A 17971-nucleotide genomic window follows, 5' to 3' on the forward strand; every position below is an offset into this window, starting at 1 on the left:
TGCACATTCGTATCAGTTCCCCATCACTGTTTGGATTATCTAAACACTGATTATTTTTTGTCATTTCCTCGAAAAATCTAACGGGTTTCTTTTCTCCTGAAGAAGTTTCGAACAACTCTTTCTGTAATAACTCATACTTTATTCTATTTTGTGTTTCTGTGGACCATTATCACTCCAAGAATGCGGATTTAAATTGCTCATACGATTGACAGTTTACAGCTATTGCGCCGTCCATACACTCACAAATGAAGTCAAGTTTATGGCTAAGTGGTCAATGTTATCGTAAACCGATCTAAAATTGATTGATGAATGTGCGTGGATGTAAGCCGTTCCCACTTTCTTTGTAATGTTGGAATTTTCTGACTGTCAAAGAGTGATCATAGTCAAATTTTTCTCTTTCACCATACGGCGTTTGTGTTTTCACAACGTTACTCGTTCTCTTCGAAGTGTCATGTTCCCTTGTACTCGTTGGGTCTAGGTATGACGTATTTATGTCCCATCTAGCATCGTATCTACGCAGTGGTGTGCAGTTATGTACACCGTACCGTTCCTATTGTATCGGACTGAAAGATCCGTAACTTGCTCTGCTCTCGCGTCACTCACGTACGTTCGGACGGTCGGCTGCCGCTCTGTTGGAATGCGTGCATTTACCATTTCTCGCTCCATTGTCGGCTGTGACCGTACATTTCATGGTTCGCTCAGCTGTGTAAACTGTTCTTTCCTATTTGTCTTCGTTTCGCTTCCGTAATTATCGACGAAACCTCTGTTAATATACGACTGGAATTTCATGACGTTTTTGTGTTTCCGCTACTGCTACGGAAGAATGCGCTACTGACTTGTTTATTTCTGGATTTCTGTCCATCACTATGTCGGATGATACTACCGATTCCGTCACATCGCTGCTGTTTTCTGTACGATTTTCGATACACTGTTTCAGTTATGTACGAAGGTCTTCATACTGTTTCTGATTTTTCGAGACCATGTTCTCAATGCGTGTGTCGAATCGTTTTACTGCGGCTCGCGTGGCACGTTTTCTGACATTGAGCTTTTCCACGATTTGCTGCGCCTTACCAGACGTCTTACGTGCTAACTTATCCACTCATTGATTAACGTTAGACACTGCATCCTGCACCTGGCCAACGTCAGAACGCATCTTTTTCTGGTCAGCCATTAACGATTATGTAAGCTCGCGTGAGTCTCTCGCCTCTCTCCGGATTTCAGTAAACTGTTCATTGACTTCTGTTCATAGTTTTTGTTGATCTTCGCGGAATTTTTCGAACCCAGCGTAATTTTCCAATTGGAGACTATTTAATGCAGCATTTGTCTCTGATTTTAAATTTGCTAACCCTGCATTTGTTTCTGCTTTTAAGTCTGTTAGTCCAACATTTGTTGCTAACTTTAAATTCGGTAACGCTGCATTTATTTCAAATTTTAAATCGGCTGTTTCTGTTTTTAAGTCTGCTAACCCTGTATTTGTCTGTTTTACGACCATCGTGAGTTGCTTCAGTATTACGACCACACTGTCTGATTCTTCGCAATCGTCACCTGTCGCTATTTGATGAAAATTTTCCCATTCGCGTCTTTCCCGTGGTGTCTCACCGACTTCCGTACACAGTGCGGACGCACTTACACACATTCTTCCTGTTGGAAACTGTCCCGTTTGGTTCAAAATTACAGTTCAAAATGGTTCAAATGGCTCTAAGCACTATGGGACTCAATATCTTAGGTGATAAGTCCCCTAGAACTTAGAACTACTTAAACCTAACGAACCTAAGGACATCACAACCACCCATGACCGAGGCAGGATTCGAAACTGCGACCGTAGCAGTCCTGCGGTTCCGAACTGCAGCGCCAGAACCGCTAGACCACCGCGGCCGGCAAAATTACAGTATTTGGTTCAACATACATAAGTTGCTCTTCCTCTGACTCTATTTCTGACCCACTACATCCGTCATTTGTTTGTTTTCGTGCATTCTCAGACTGTGATACCAATCGTGAAGCTGCTACCATCTGCACTATCACTACGTTCCGTTCCGTGACTCGCACTAGATACTTTTTGTTCTACATCCATCTCTATCTTGTCAAGATCTTCAGTTTCACCTGTCTGCGACACTCTCCGTTCTTCCGCTATCTGTGATCGTCTCGCTAAGCTCCGTCTTTCTCGATTAGCGCAAGCTTGCGCTCTCGTCAACATCAAGTTATATGACCTTACATGTTCCCAGAATATCATAGAAAGTTTCTTGGATTATGTACACATCATTAGCAACACTGTTCATTGTGTGTGGATTTTCAAACCCAACCCAACAACGCCGTGATTCGCGCACAAGCTAATTCTACACAATGACAAATGTTGTTCTACTTGCTAACACAACTTTTCTACACTTTTCTACACATTTACTGTATTCTGTCCACTATACATTTACATACATTGGGTAACCTCATCACAAAACAACACAATTTTTTTTTCTAAAGTAATAAATTTTTATTTTTCTTTCTAATCTGACTAATTGCCATCCAGGCAGACCAATTACCATCCTGGCAGGGTCGCCACTTGTAAGGCGCAATATTTGTGGTTTACTTATTTTAGGATTGAAGACAACTGTGTAAGTTGAAATGACATGTTTAATGTCGCAATATTAGCACAAAAATACACGCTTTCACACAGTTTTCAATGTGACAACAAAAAACAGTTGTCAGGATAATGCATCTCATCAGTATTCAAAAGTGAAATAATCCTGAACACAACAACATTAAATATTAACACTCAGATGGTTAAATTATCCTAAACATGACAATATCGAAGTTTGACTAGAAGTTTCATTACAAAATTGCTCCTACACTTATGTCATGATGTTGGTCGGTACTACGAAAACCGTCCGATTCCTGTTCAAAGTTTGGCACCATTTTTAGGATGACAATCGAGTCTATGGTGGATAGTTAGCTATGTGACAAATTGAGCAAAAGATTACCCAAAATCGCTCGAGTATACAGTGGACGCAAGCTGGTGTACCTACAAGTTTAGACCTCTGGATGCGGTATTTACCTTAAGCTATGATGAGCTGTCGTCTACAAGGCTGCTCTCTTCCGTTGAAATTCCTTTAAAACTAATTACACCTCTGCTGAATTTTCCAGCAGAAACTTTCCCAATGTTTCTCATTATGCGAAAGAACATGTACTCATCCCTAGTCTTAGAATTTGGCGATATACACTGTCTCCCCATGTGTGTTCTTTCGTTCTTAATATCACTTTTTTTTCGACCAATAGGAGCCTTTCTGTTATTTTTTGGAAACTCTCTCTGCCAATCACACGGTCCCTACCATTAAATTGCATTGAAACTTTGGCTCTTTTTTCGTTCCAAACGCGTTTCCGCCAATCAGACGTTTTGTGCCGGTTCCAGCCCCCTAAATGCATACATTGACTCTCTCGCGTGTGTACCACTCGCTGGAGACATGATCGAAAATGCGTCACTGGTCTTGTTTCATATCCATTTGGAATTCTGAAACGCAGCTTTTTAAAAGCTTCCTTTCCTGTCCTCCCTCAGATGGGCCGTTATACTCGCTTTCCCCGTCTGAGTCATCTGGACGATCATTGACTTTCCGCCTGGGCACCCCTGAAACTGGTTTCGGTGGTACCCCCTGTAGTGCGCCCTTGCCTCTGCCCTTGTCCCTCTGAATTCCAAACTAAAACGCCTCTCACTGCTTGTTTCACCTTTCACTCAAACATGTATTGTAGGAACGGTGTGTTAATTACCATTGATTGTCATCCCTTTTTGCATTACATACTGATAGGCAAATTTGCTCATTACTGCCGAATTAAGTTAGGTGTCATATTCACCTTCCCGTTGCGATGTATAGAGCTCTCTACATCTACATCTACATTTATACTCCGCAAACCACCCAACGGTGCGTGGCGGAGGGCACTTTACGTGCCACTGTCATTACCTCCCTTTCCTGTTCCAGTCGCGTATGGTTCGCGGGAAGAACGACTGTCTGAAAGCCTCCGTGTGCGCTCTAATCTCTCTAATTTTACATTCGTGATCTCCTCAGGAGGTATAAGCAGGGGGAAGCAATATATTCGATACTCATCCAGAAACGCACCCTTTCGAAACCTGGCGAGCAAGCTACACCGCGATGCAGAGCGCCTCTCTTGCAGAGTCTGCCACTTGAATTTGTTAAACATCTCCGTAACGCTATCACGGTTACCAAATAACCCTGTGACGAAACGCGCCGCTCTTCTTTGGGTCTTCTCTATCTCCTCCGTCAACCCGATCTGGTACGGATCCCACACTGATGCGCAATACTCAAGTATAGGTCGAACGAGTGTTTTGTAAGCCACCTCCTTTGTTGATGGACTACATTTTCTAATGACTCTCCCAATGAATCTCAACCTGTTACCCGCCTTACCAACAATTAATTTTATATGATCATTCCACTTCAAATCGCTCCGCACACATACTCCCAGATCTTTTACAGAAGTAACTGCTACCAGTGTTTGTTCTGCTATCATATAATCATACAACAAAGGATCCTTCTTTCTACGTATTCGCAATACATTACATTTGTCTATGTTAAGGGTCAGTTGCCACTCCCTGCACCAAGTGCCTAACCGCTGCAGATCTTCCTGCATTTCGCTACAATTTTCTAATGCTGCAACTTCTCTGTATATTACAGCATCATCCGCGAAAAGCCGCATGGAACTTCCGACACTATCTACTAGGTCATTTATATATATATCGTGAAAAGCAATGGTCCCATAACACTCCCCTGTGGCACGCCAGAGGTTACTTTAACGTCTGTAGACGTCTCTCCATTGGTAACAACATGCTGTGTTCTGTTTGCTAAAAACTCTTCAATCCAGCCACACAGCTGGTCTGATATTCCGTAGGCTCTTACTTTGTTTATCAGGCGACAGTGCGGAACTGTATCGAACGCCTTCCGGAAGTCAAGGAAAATAGCATCTACCTGGGAGCCTGTATCTAATATTTTCTGGGTCTCATGTACAAATAAAGCGAGTTGGGTCTCACACGATCGCTGTTTCCGGAATCCATGTTGATTCCTATATAGTAGATTCTGAGTTTCCAAAAACGACATGATACTGGAGCAAAAAACATGTTCTAAAATTCTAAAACAGATCGACGTCAGAGATATAGGTCTATAGTTTTGCGTATCTGTTCGACGACCCTTCTTGAAGATTGGGACTACCTGTGCTCTTTTCCAATCATTTGGAACCTTCCGTTCCTCTAGAGACTTGCGGTACACGGCTGTTAGAAGGGGGGCAAGTTCTTTCGCGTACTCTGTGTAGAATCGAATTGGTATTCCGTCAGGTCCAGTGGACTTCCCTCGGTTGAGTGATTCCAGTTACTTTTCTATTCCTTGGACACTTATTTCTATGTCAGCTTATGTCGATGTCAGCCATTTTTTCTCATGTAAGGTGCGAATCTGACCTTCATTTATTCTGCCGCCTTACACCACATGCAATTAAATAGAAGATAGAAAGTGAACATTCAAAGCATAGATTCACGTTTAATTTACTAAGAGTATTACGAAGGCCGTTATTTGCTCCTGCGGCAATCGCTAGAGGAGAGGCTTTCTCGTGGAGAAACTTATCCTCGAAATTGATCGAGAGAGCATTCCAGAAAGTTAGACTTGCAGTCATATGTAATGTACGCTTTACCATAGATATTATGGTGGGTTCCGAGAAATTCATTTGTGATGTTCGATTACTTATGTTGCAGATGTGTTTCGTTTTTATGTCAAAGACATCTAAAGCGGTTTTTCTGCAACTATAGAATTTTGTTTCACACTTGTTACCAACAGATTAAATACTGTTCACACTACAGTTTTTACTTGAATGAAATATTGTTTGCAGTTACTCATCTGTTCGGCGTATCTCGCATCTGGTCGTATGTTAGAGGCAGTGTTTTGTCGTAACGCTGTCCACTGTGTCGTAACCCTGTTCAAGTGTTGTTTCTGTGTATACGTGTTGGCAACCTATAGTCCGTTTCTGTATGTCCTTTCTATCTCTTCGTGTGTGTGTGTGTGTGTGTGTTCTGCGAGCACCTGTATGCGTGCGAGTCTAACATTAAAAAGGTAATGAAATGTTTTGTGTCGTATGTCACAGTGGTATTAACATCACGCTAAGATACTGGAAAAATGAGATAGTCGATATCGTGTGACAAGGGTTGAATTCCATTCTAAACATCAGAGTTCTGGTACTATTATCTGAAATACTTGCTAAATCAGAAGTATTTGACATAATGTAGCTAAAGACGAAGGAATTAGGGAAACAACAAAACCGAGCGATCCCTACGCAAACATGTCCTGATTTTTAGTAAGTGAAGTTCTCTGCATTATTTGAGAAGAAAATCATTGGAATGTGCCTCTAACTTTAAAGCACGAAAGGCAACTGGGGAAAAAAAAAAATGTTGCTACCAGATAAAGGTCTTGGAATCTACTGCCAAAAATGACCACACCAACAAACTTATCATATTTCTGGAAAGCTAACATATTGACTGTGGACTGTACTATTTATTACAATTTGCACAAGTGAAATTTCGATATTTAATTCATTGTCAGGTGGTTAAGCTGTAATTGGTAACGAATACTAAAGTTAGATGTTCCAGAGTCAAAAGCATGCTTGTTCCACAGAAGAAACGTGTCAGTTATCAGTGTGGATTATTTCACAGCAAGAACATTGCCGCAGTGATAGCGCCTGTTTCCGTTAGAACACACAGTTAAGCGCTGGTGGGCTTGGCTCGCACTTGGATGGGTGACCGTCCGGGTCTAAGTCTGCTGTTGGCATGGGGGCTGAACCCAGCCCTTGTGAAGCCAAGTGAGGAGCTACTATAATTAGAAGCAGCGGCTTTGGTCACGAAACCTAACAACGGCCGGGAGAGCGGTATGCTGACGACATATGTCTCCAGATCTGTCTCTGGTAACGCCTGTCGCCGGAGGATGAGACGGCGGTCGGTCGGTTCCATTGAGCCTTCCGACGCTTGTTCGGACGAAATTTGTTTGAGTTTGTTATTTCATGTGAGTTGTGTTAAACAAGTGTGTGTTCAGATTGGGGAATACCTAACTTGAGTCTTCTTCTTCTTTTGCTACTGCCGTTATCCCGCAGTGTGCGCAGGGTCGGCAGGGTTAAGTATGGAGTTGGCATGGTTAATTTTAAGGGGTGGTTGGATGTCCTTCCTTCCGCCACCCCAGATCCTCTGGGATGGAAGTAGTGTACCCTAGCTGCCTGCGTCTAGTGCAAATCGTGAAATAGTGTGAATGAGTCCCAAATGTTTGCGAGTCATGTAACTGAGGCGGGACGTGGGGACCAGCCCGGTATTCATCTAGTAAGACGTCGGTTTGCAGTAGGGGTTTGGAGTATATACTGTATTCAAACACTATGAATCACCTCGAAGGGAACGATCTATTGATATGTAATCAGCATGGTTTCAGAAAACATCGTTCTTGTGCAACGCAGAAGTAATGGCCGCACGAAGTAATGGCCGCTATCGGCAGGGGATCTCAAGTTGATTCCGTATTTCTAGATTTCCGGAAAGCTTTTGACACCGTTCCTCACAAGCGACTTCTAATCAAGCTCCGGGCCTATGGGGTATCGTCTCGGTTGTGCGACTGGATTCGTGGTTTCCTGTCAGGAAGGTCGCAGTTCGTAGTAATAGACGGAAAATCATCGAGTAAAACTGAAGTGATATCAGGTGTTCCCCAAGGAAGCGTCCTTGGACCTCTGCTGTTCCCGATCTATACAAATGACCTGGGTGACAATCTGAGCAGTTCTCTTAGGTTGTTCGCAGATGATGCTGTAATTTACAGTCTAGTAAGGTCATCCGAAGACCAGTATCAGTTGCAAAGCGATTTAGAAAAGATTGCCGTATGGTGTGGCAGGTGGCAGTTGACGCTAAATAACGAAAAGTGTGAGGTGATCCACATGAGTTCCAAAAGAAATCCGTTGGAATTGGATTATTCGATAAATAGTACAATTCTCAAGGCTGTCAATTCAACTAAGTACCTGGGTGTTAAAATTACGAACAACTTCAGTTGGAAAGACCACATAGATAATATTGTGGGGAAGACGAGCCAAAGGTTGCGTTTCATTGGCAGGTCACTTAGAAGATGCAACAAGTCCACTAAAGAGACAGCTTACACTACACTCGTTCGTCCTCTGTTAGAGTATTGCTGCGCGGTGTGGGATCCTTACCAGGTGGGATTGACGGAGGACATCGAAAGGGTGCAAAAAAACGCAGCTGGTTTTGTATTATCACGTAACAGGGGAGAGAGTGTGGCAGATATGATACGCGAGTTGGTATGGAAGTCATTAAAGCAAAGACGTTTTTCGTCGCGGCGAGATCTATTTATTGTCACCAACTTCCTCTTCCGAATGCGAAAATATTTTGTTGAGCCCAGCCTACATAGGTAGGAATGATCATCAAAATAAAATAAGAGAAATCAGAGCTCGAACAGAAAGGTTTAGGTGTTCGTTTTTCCCGCGCGCTGTTCGGGAGTGGAATGGTAGAGAGATAGTATGATTGTGGTTCGATGCACCCTCTGCCAAGCACTTAAATGTGAACTGCAGAGTAATCATGTAGATGTAGATGTAGATGTAGATGTGGAAAACCGCCTAAAATCCACATCCAGGCTGGCCGGCACACCGGCTGTCGTCGTTAATCCGCCGGGCGGATTCGATCCGGGGCCGGCGCGCCTACCCGAGTCCAGGAAGCAGCGGATTAGCGCTGTCGGCTACCCTGGCGGGTGAATACCTAACTTGAGTATCTGTCAGTAACTGCAACTTAAGCACTTGAGAATGATTACAAGTCGAAACTGCTAGTGTAGAAATTATAACAAATGGTGCAGTGTACGGTGCAATTGCTGTTATGTTGAAATTTCAGTAAGACTGTGAACCCACAGCAAATACAATTCTGTAAACTGATCTTCTTCGTTTCACAGCAGGAGAAACAGGACGTGTTCCATTATTTTGACTCGTACTGTAATGTGAGCTTGTGGAGTGCACCGCGCCGCTGTCCGCAGGGGTATCCTCCACGCAAGGCGAGGAGCAGGACGAGGAGGCGGCGGAGGCTGCGGCGCGCGCCGTGATGGACGCCATGGAGATGGCGCGTGGCAAGGGGCTGCTGCCCTCGCCCACCGAGCTCCACCTGGACACGGCCAAGCCGTGCGCCACTCTGCCGCCGCTGCGCTGGCACCACTGGGGACACCAGCCCTACAAGATGAGGCTCACTAACACCGGCTGCACAGGTGCGGGCACCACGGCCTCCTCTCCTACGCCAACCTCTTCAGCTCAGAGTAGCACTCACGCCCACCGTTCTTATTTATTTGTTGCATAAATTCCAGTCGTAACCCTCATGATCCATGTTGACCTTGGGTGACCTGCTTGCCTCAACGACACTGATACTCGGAGATTACGCGCAACCACAACAGGTTGGTGTTTGTGCAGAGGCTAGTAGAAAATTTGGTTCCTCAAGACGGACAGCCGCCTTTTTAGTGGCTGCAATGACAACACTTCGGACAACTTACTGACTGAGCTTGTAGCATTAGCCAAAGTGGCCTTTCTGTCCCAGTATTGCGATCGCCAGAATCAACGAAAAACTGCAGTCGTTACTTCAGTAACTAAGGGAAGATAGATTCCGCTAACAGTAATAGTAAAGAGACCTTCGGAGGAAGGGAAAACAGCTATATGAATATCAGGACTTCAGATCGCAAACCAGGAGTAAGCAACGAAGGGAAAGCTGAGAGGGGGATGAATATATAGAATGCCTACACAAGAGAAATGAAGTTGAAGGCAAAATTATAAAAGCCAAGAGCAATCAGACAAAAATGGACTGATAGATACGATACTGCGAGAAGAATTTGACAGGGCGCTGAAAGACGTAAGTCAGATGAGGCCCCTGGAGTAGACGACATTCTCCTAGAAATATAGTGATGCTTGGGAGAGCCAGCCACGACTAAACAAATCCACCTAGTGTGCAAGATACATGAGACAGGCGAAATATCCTAAGACTTCAAGAAGAATGTATTAGTTCCAATTACAAATAATGTAGTTTCTGATAGTTGTGAATATTGACGAACTACTGGTTTCATAAGTCAATTTATAAAATAATGGTACGATTTTTGTAAATAAGAATGGAAAAAGAGGTAGAAGCTGAAGGGAATGTCACTTTGGGTTCCGGAGGAATGTAGGAACACGCGAGGCAATAGTGACTCTGCAGCTAATCTTAGCAGATGTGTTAAAGTAAGGTAACGCTGCGCACTGTGAGCCGTGCGGTTTAACGCACTGCTTTCCGGGCGGGAAGACGTCCCCGACGTCCCCGACACGAATCCTCCTAGTGGATTAGTGTCGAGGTCCGGTATGCCCACCAGCTTGTGGATGGTTTTTAAGGCGGTTTTCCATCACCCTCGGCGAATGCGGGCTGGTTCCCCTTATTCCGCCTCTGTTACACTATGTCGGCGATTGCTGCGCAAACACTTTCTCCCCGCACGCGTACACCATAAGTACTCTACCACGTGAACATTGGTGTTACACTCGTCTGGTGTGAGATGTTCTCGGGGGGCTCCACTAGGGGCCGAACCGCACAATAACCCTGGGTTCGGTGTGGGGCGTCGGTGGGGTGAGTGGACTGCTGTAGCCTGTTGTGGGGCTGTGAACCACTGAGGGCTACGGCGGGGACAAAGCCGCTAGCCTCTCCGTCGTTTCTAGGTCCCCGGTTCCACACTAGTACAAATATAAGGTGATGTTACGTTTATAGCATTTTTTGATTGAGAGAGAAGCTTTTGACAAAGTTGTATAGACTAAACTCTTTGGAATTTTGAAAGTAACCGAAATAAAATACAGGAAACGAAAGTTTATTTACAACATCTGCACGAGCAACCTCATAGTTATAAGAATCGAAGGAAATAAGAGGGAAACAGTGGTTTAGAATGGAGTGATGCTGGCTTGCAGCCTGTCCCCAATGTTACTGTTTACTGAGGAAGCATTGTAGAAAACCAAGGAGGTATTTGAAGAGGGAATTTACATGCGGAAGGAAGATCTAAAAAATTTGAGGTTTGCCGATGATATTGTAATTTCGTCAAAGACAACAAAGGACTTGGAAGTGCAGCTCAGTGCATTAGCTATTCTCTCGAAAAGAGTAAAACAAGGGTTATGAAATTAAATCAGGCAATGCTGAATGTATTATTTTATGAAATGACAAAGTAAAAGTAATGGACTAGTTTTGATATTTCGATAGTAAAATAAATAATGGCATAAAATGCAGACGTGCGATGACAAGAAAGAAATTTCTGAAGAAGAGAAATTCATCTACATCGAATACAAATTTAAATGTTAGGAAGTATTCCCTGAATGTGTTTGTTGGAGAAAAAAAGTCAAACGTCGACGGTAAATAGATCAGACAACAAGAGAATTTAAGCTTTCGAAATGTGGTGCCACGGAAGAATACTGAAGATGAGAGGGGTAGCTCGAGTAACTAAAGAGGAGGCACTGAATCAAATTGGGGAGAAAAGGTATTTCTGGCACCATTTTCCTAAAAGAAGGAACTGGTTAATAAGACGCTCCTTGAAGTATGTAGGAACCGTCAGTTTATAACTGTGTGGGGTAAAAATTGTAAAGGGTCCCAAGAGATGAGAGTAGTAGATAGATTCAAATGGATGTTATTTGCAGTAGTTATTCGGAGGTGAAGGGGCTCTCACAGGATAGAGTAGCGTGAAGAGTTTCGTCAAACGAGTCTTCGGACAGAAGACTACAACAACATATTCCAATTTTTGTCTTCCCGTACAGTTTTACCCTCTACGGCTCCTCGTACAATAGAAGTCATTCCATAATGTCTTAACACATGTTCTATCAATTTGTCTCATCTCCTCATTTCTTACCATTTCAGTCAACTTGATTTTCAGTTTTCTTGAATAACAGCAAATCTCAAACGACTATATCTTCTTCTTTTTCAGTTTTCCTACATTCCATGCTTCATTTCCATACAGTGCAGTGTTCAATTCGTACATTCTCAGACATCTTACCCTTGAACTGAGGCACATGTTTGATACTAGTGGACTTCTATCAATGATGAAAGCCTTCTTTCCGAGTGCTAATCTGCTTCTTACGTGTCTGCTTACATTTCGTAGATCAAATTAGACGTCTGAGTGGCCTCTTCTTTTGACAGCGGGACAACGCTTTGCGACGCTGTTATTTTGATCGAGTTCCACACGTGTTAATTCGTTGAAGTGAGATCCTAAGTATCTTTCTAAAGCCACACACACACACACACACACACACACACACACACACATGGTGTGTAGTGGAAGATGTTTCAGGTAGGAGTATCTGTCCTTTGCTGTGAGTGTGATGGTTATTCTGGGCTGAGCAGTTGTTTAAGAACAGACGATGGTCGGTGTATTCTTATGGTATATCTTTTCTATTTACACTTATACATGAGCATGCTTCAAATGGACTTTCTTTCCTTCACCCTCATGGTAGACACATATCGTGTTTGTATCAGTGTTTATAATGTATGTGCAAGATAGATTGACAGGGGGGGGGGGGACATAGGAAGTATTAAATGATATGCTGCATCATCGTCCGTGCTGCTCTCTATAGTTACGACTGATGCCTTTTTACTTTTAAAATGGCATGTGTCATTGACTGAGGTCCCTATGAAAATAATATCGTTTTACAGAATCCAATAGAATGTACACGAAGTGACGGACTAATATCCCTCTGGCATCACTTTGCACCGTTAACTATGTAGTATCTAAAGCAATAGCAAAGTCGAATCACGAAAGCACGGATTGACTTCATTTTAAAAATACAAGATTAAGTTACGTATATGATGCTTTCCAACTGTCTGTGATGTAACCGTAGAAACAGGTTTCGCATGAAATGTGGAAAAAAATACTTTGTGCCTCATACTGAAATTGTTAATAGGCAGATTCATATTACTCATTCAATAAATTTCATAACATACCTCAAGGAAATCACGGACGCTCGCCTCCAGTATGTTGCTGATGTGCCTGCAGTGATGGTGAGTGCTAAGTGGCGAGCGAAGGTGCGGGCGCATTTGACCGGCGGCCCCCTGCTGGGCCGCTACGTGTTCTCCCAGCTGCACTTCCACTGGGGACAGCAGGACACCGAGGGCAGCGAGCACACGCTGCAGGGCGACAGGTGAGTCGAGCGCGCGCCACTCCTTGTAGCCACAAGTGTACGCGGGCTAGTCAGTAACTCGTGACTAACACTTCCAAGACAACGAGCTGGGGCCGCAAAACTTGGTGATCTTGTTACCCGTTCTCGGCATATTCACCCTGGAATGCAATACATTTTCCACAACGATGGATAGCTTGGCAAAGTCCTTGATTGTAGAAGTCTGCATTTTGGCTGTTGAAGAAACATTTCATCCTGGAAACACCTCGTCGTCATTCTAGCAACGCCTTCCGTACAGTGGTTGTTTCATCTGAGGACAGAGGAAGACCTGTTCTCGGGTTCCCGGGTTCGATTCCCGGCGGGGTCAGGGATTTTCTCTGCCTCGTGATGACTGGGTGTTGTGTGATGTCTTTAGGTTAGTTAGGTTTAAGTAGTTCTAAGTTATAGGGGACTGATGACCATAGATGTTAAGCCCCATAGTGCTCAGATCCATTTGAACAGAGGAAGATGTCACTTTGTAAAAGCGAGAATATGTGGCATAAGACAAAATCTGATGGGCCAAAGAAGCAATATGTGTGACTGTTGCCTGTGCAGAATGAACTAGCGTTTCGTTGTGAAGCAAAAATACCCCGTTGGACAGCTTCTTGTGATGCTTCTTCGTCTTAACATCGTCCCAATATCACCTATGGAGATTAAGAAATATGCTCTTTCGGCATGCCCTTTCGACATGCTCTTTCGACAGCTTTTCACTTATCAGCGTAATGTGTCAGCACTACAACATGCCAGGGTCAAAAAATACTCACCATGACTTTGCCCTATGATGGTCGGGCCTTCACTTTTTTCGGAAGTGACTAATCCTCGTGGCTTCACTATTTGATTTTTCCCTTTGTCCTGCTGTCATAGCGGCACACTTAGTTCTTGCCCATGGTGATGAGGCTGATAAAGAAGTACCATGTATGACTTGACCAAAAGGTAACGTAACATTCGCTTTTCTCACTTACTGCGATAGCAGCGCTCCAATCGGCCAGCAAGCTACGCTTCTGAATGCGATATCGGATGAGAGGGAATAGTATCATTTAAACTGACTTCTAGCATAGTTCTTAGAGTAGGTCGTTTACACTGATTTCTAACATAGTTCTTTCAATAGCGAGTGTGTGTAGTACCATAAAAAGCGACAGTAACTAAAAAGTGACTCCATAATTGTCTTTCTTTAGTTCTCAAAGGGCTCTGTAAGGTTGGAAACAGTGCATGACAGCGTAGTCCCTTCACAGTTCACTTGTAACGTAGGGATATATACTGAAGAATGTTGTTTTCTTTTAAGAACGAAAAATTGCTACTAAACGCTGGAGATCCTCAATTCGATTTTGAAGCAAAAGTAATTACATTTGCAAAAATATTCATATATCAGAAAGTCGAGTCAAGTGTAAGAATGGGCGTATCATTAGACACTATAAATTTCTTTTACATGTCAAGAAAAGTGCCTATCATAATATGAACAGACAACAACAAAAAATATGCTTCCTATGCATGAAATGAAATGCTTCTTTGTATTTTATTTGTTTCAGCAGACTAAGCTGCAAGTATGCACATATTCGGAAGTATTTCTTCATGAATATGTTATAGCTTAACGGTATGGTACTCAATCAGTGATATTCCGCTGTCTTTACATTTATTTCACAGTAATCCATGTCTCTTGGTAATTTGGTAATGCATGAAACACAAGAATATAAAACTATTTTGTTAATTAAGTGGAAAAGTAATAAAGAACAAACGCTATCCTTAAGACTCATGTCACTGCTTTCTCGCCGCTTGGAGCGCTAGTGTCGAGCCAACTGTCAAACGGTAACCACTTCCACAACAGAGTAGCGCGGCTTACGAATTTGTATGTATCAGACTGTGACTTGATACATTTGCAGCATTTCCGCAGAAGCTTCGCTTCAGTGGTCTTACTGAATGGATAATATGGGCAATCACGGAACCCAGCGGGCGCTGACTAGTGGCATGATCAAAATGTAATGTAAAACGTTGAAAACTGATGCATGACTTGACTTACACATGACTTGATCTTCAATTTTTCTACTACTGCCTCGAGTGTAATACGCTGGTCTTCGAGAACAGAGATCTCTAACTCTCTTAAGATTCGCTGTTCTTCATAGAAGGGCAGTTGCCATTTCGTTCTTCTTGATTTACACTAGTTTGACTCTGGTGGAAGCGTTTGCTCCGTCTAACCACTGTGTCATAAGGTGGTGCATTTTAGCGTATACTTCCACCAACGCAGTTTAGATTGCTCCAGCGTTACTCCCCTTCAAATGCGGAAAACGATTTACCGCACGATACCCGACTTTATAAACAGGCTACGTTACCTACGTTACTATGCTTTTCCTTCACCAGCCGTCTGACATTGTACTGTGTGTCATTACTTCTTTCTTGTAACTCCAAACAAACACAAAAATTAATTGTGTAACTTTTACTTTTTTCGAGGTGGTTATTGAAACTTATGATTATCCTTGCTACACACATGCCGCTACAGGTTTACCTGTCAAGTCAGCCGCATGATTCTACTGTTGACAGACACACACAAGTTGCGTCAAGTGCAGTAAGCCCCAACCGTACTAAACCTCAAGAAGCGTCTCAGATTAGCCGGTGAGTTCGTGTAAGGGGCGTACCGTATAACTGGCAACGTTTTCACACCCGAGTTTTGTGGTAATGGAGCCAGTCCGACCATGAACTGACTCTCTGATCCGCCGTGTAGAAATTCTTCCTACCTGTTGCCTGCTCTCATAGTCTTACGTCCCATTTCAGAGTCGTAGTAGTGCCGTCGGATTCTGAAAGTGCAATACTACAGCCTATGTTTTACTTAATGATGCTGGAAGAATTTGTTTGTGCAAATAATTTTTGCACTGAATGACATTATCGTGCGTTTATTTAAGAAACACCGTAAAATGAACTTGTTCACACTGACTAACTAATAACGGCACAAGAGCATGGTCTACCGCATGACTAGATCGAAAGGCATCCTATAGACGACTGCCGACTTTGGCGCACTGTCTGCGACTTGAGTGTACAATCGTTATTGTTCGTATAAGATTGTACATCTTCAGTTATGCCAAAGTTATGCGTTTGTTTATTGATATCAGGGTTTCTTGGCATTGTAAAATTGCTTAAAGGAACGTTTTATGACCCGTAGACCACTCCTAATGTCTCAGTAGCAAAAGACAACTTTTGTTACAAACATGTATTAATAAGTCACTTGATTCGTGCCAGAATAAAAGTACTTTCTCTGCGTATCTCTGTGCTGACGTTACGAGCGGTTTCTGTATCGGTTCCTCGTCACACTGGCTCTGAAAGCGCCAGATGGCCAACCGCCTCTGCTGGCCAGCTCCTTATTCCATACATACTGCAGCGCCGATACATTCACTTCACTTCACGTATGTGAAATAGCAAAACTGAAAATTAAGTAAAATGCGCTGTTACCTGCAAATTAGGTTTACCTTACAAACGTGACAGTTTACCAGTTATCATGACTACAACAGACAGTGTTCTAGTCGCTGTAGGAGTAGTAATGATGAACGAAGAATCTTATTAGCGTCGGAAAAACGTTTATTTCATCAGAAAAAAATAATAATCACCAGCTTAAAAGAGCACGTAGCTCGTTGTGAAGGGCTTCACTTGATGCGTAGTTGATAACAGGTGGTTTTGTGACCATTCACCATTGTCCTATCTCATAGCTGTCGAGTGGTGTGTACATTTCAGACGGTTGTAAAGAATCGAGCAATATGATCGATCGATGTGAAGAGGTGACAGAATAACAAGAAGGAGCTGCTATGTTTGGATGTGCCCATGGCCACTCAGTGAATGACTTTTCCCGACTTCTTAGTGTATCAATGCATGCTTCCCCAATAACGATGTAGCTCCAGCAGCCATCTAACACAGTGTAAAAACAGTGCTCGTAAAAAGGTTATAATAGGCTGGGACCAGAGAGGAGTGTCACGCTTTGTCAGTAACAGTTCGTTTGGTACCCGATAGAAATGACTGCAGTTAGTAATTATGGGGCCCATCTACCCAGTTTCTGAGCAAATATTGCGAAGGGAACTGCATGCTATGGACATTTGTTGTCGGATTTCTCACTGATCACTGCGGCACCGGAAACTCCACATCAGTGGGCCAAATAAACAGATGCTGGTGACTAGAATCATTTAGGAGGTCGATGAGTTGCTGTTTTCCGTCCTTCAGAATGATGCAGGGCATCGAGTTCAGCGATGCCCATTGAACATTTTAAACTGATGCATGTAGAAGGTGCTGTTCAAGCAGTAGGTGGCTCTTTGATATTTCCGGTGTTGCTTTCGCACAGTGTCGTGGCGCCTCAACTGCTGAGGTCATCAGTCCCCTAGAACTTAGAACTACTTACACCTAACTAACCTAAGGTCATCACACACATCCATGCCCGAGGCAGGATTCGAACCTGCGACCGTAGCGGTCACGCGGTTCCAGACTGAAGCGCCTAGAATCGCTCGGCCACAACGGCCGACTTTATTTGCGTATTCTAGTTCAACAAGTGTAGCTCTTTCGCCGGCCGGAGTGGCCGTGCGGTTCTGGGCGCTACAGTCTGGAGCCGAGCGACCGCTACGGTCGCAGGTTCGAATCCTGCCTCGTGCATGGATGTGTATGTTGTCCTTAGGTTCGTTAGGTTTAATTAGTTCTAAGTTCTAGGCGACTGATGACCTCAGACGTTAAGTCGCATAGTGCTCAGAGCCATTTGAACCATTTTTGTAGCTCTTTCTTGTATATTTTCATTATGAATATACTGTAGATACATTCTGTGGTG

At 43.4% G+C, this 17971-nt stretch overlaps 1 protein-coding gene across 1 annotated transcript in view; it reads left to right on the forward strand.

Annotated features, from left to right (window-relative positions):
- The window catches only part of LOC126163057 (carbonic anhydrase 2-like), a 181206-nt gene that overhangs the window by 142478 nt on the left and 20757 nt on the right, over positions 1–17971 (forward strand). The window contains exons 3-4 of the mRNA XM_049919995.1: positions 9033–9257; positions 13026–13170. Coding sequence (XP_049775952.1) covers positions 9033–9257; positions 13026–13170 — 370 coding nt within the window. The remainder of the gene's footprint in view (positions 1–9032; positions 9258–13025; positions 13171–17971) is intronic.

The sequence above is a fragment of the Schistocerca cancellata genome, chromosome 1 (assembly GCF_023864275.1).
Source record: "Schistocerca cancellata isolate TAMUIC-IGC-003103 chromosome 1, iqSchCanc2.1, whole genome shotgun sequence".
Classification (NCBI taxonomy): Eukaryota; Metazoa; Arthropoda; class Insecta; order Orthoptera; family Acrididae; genus Schistocerca; species Schistocerca cancellata.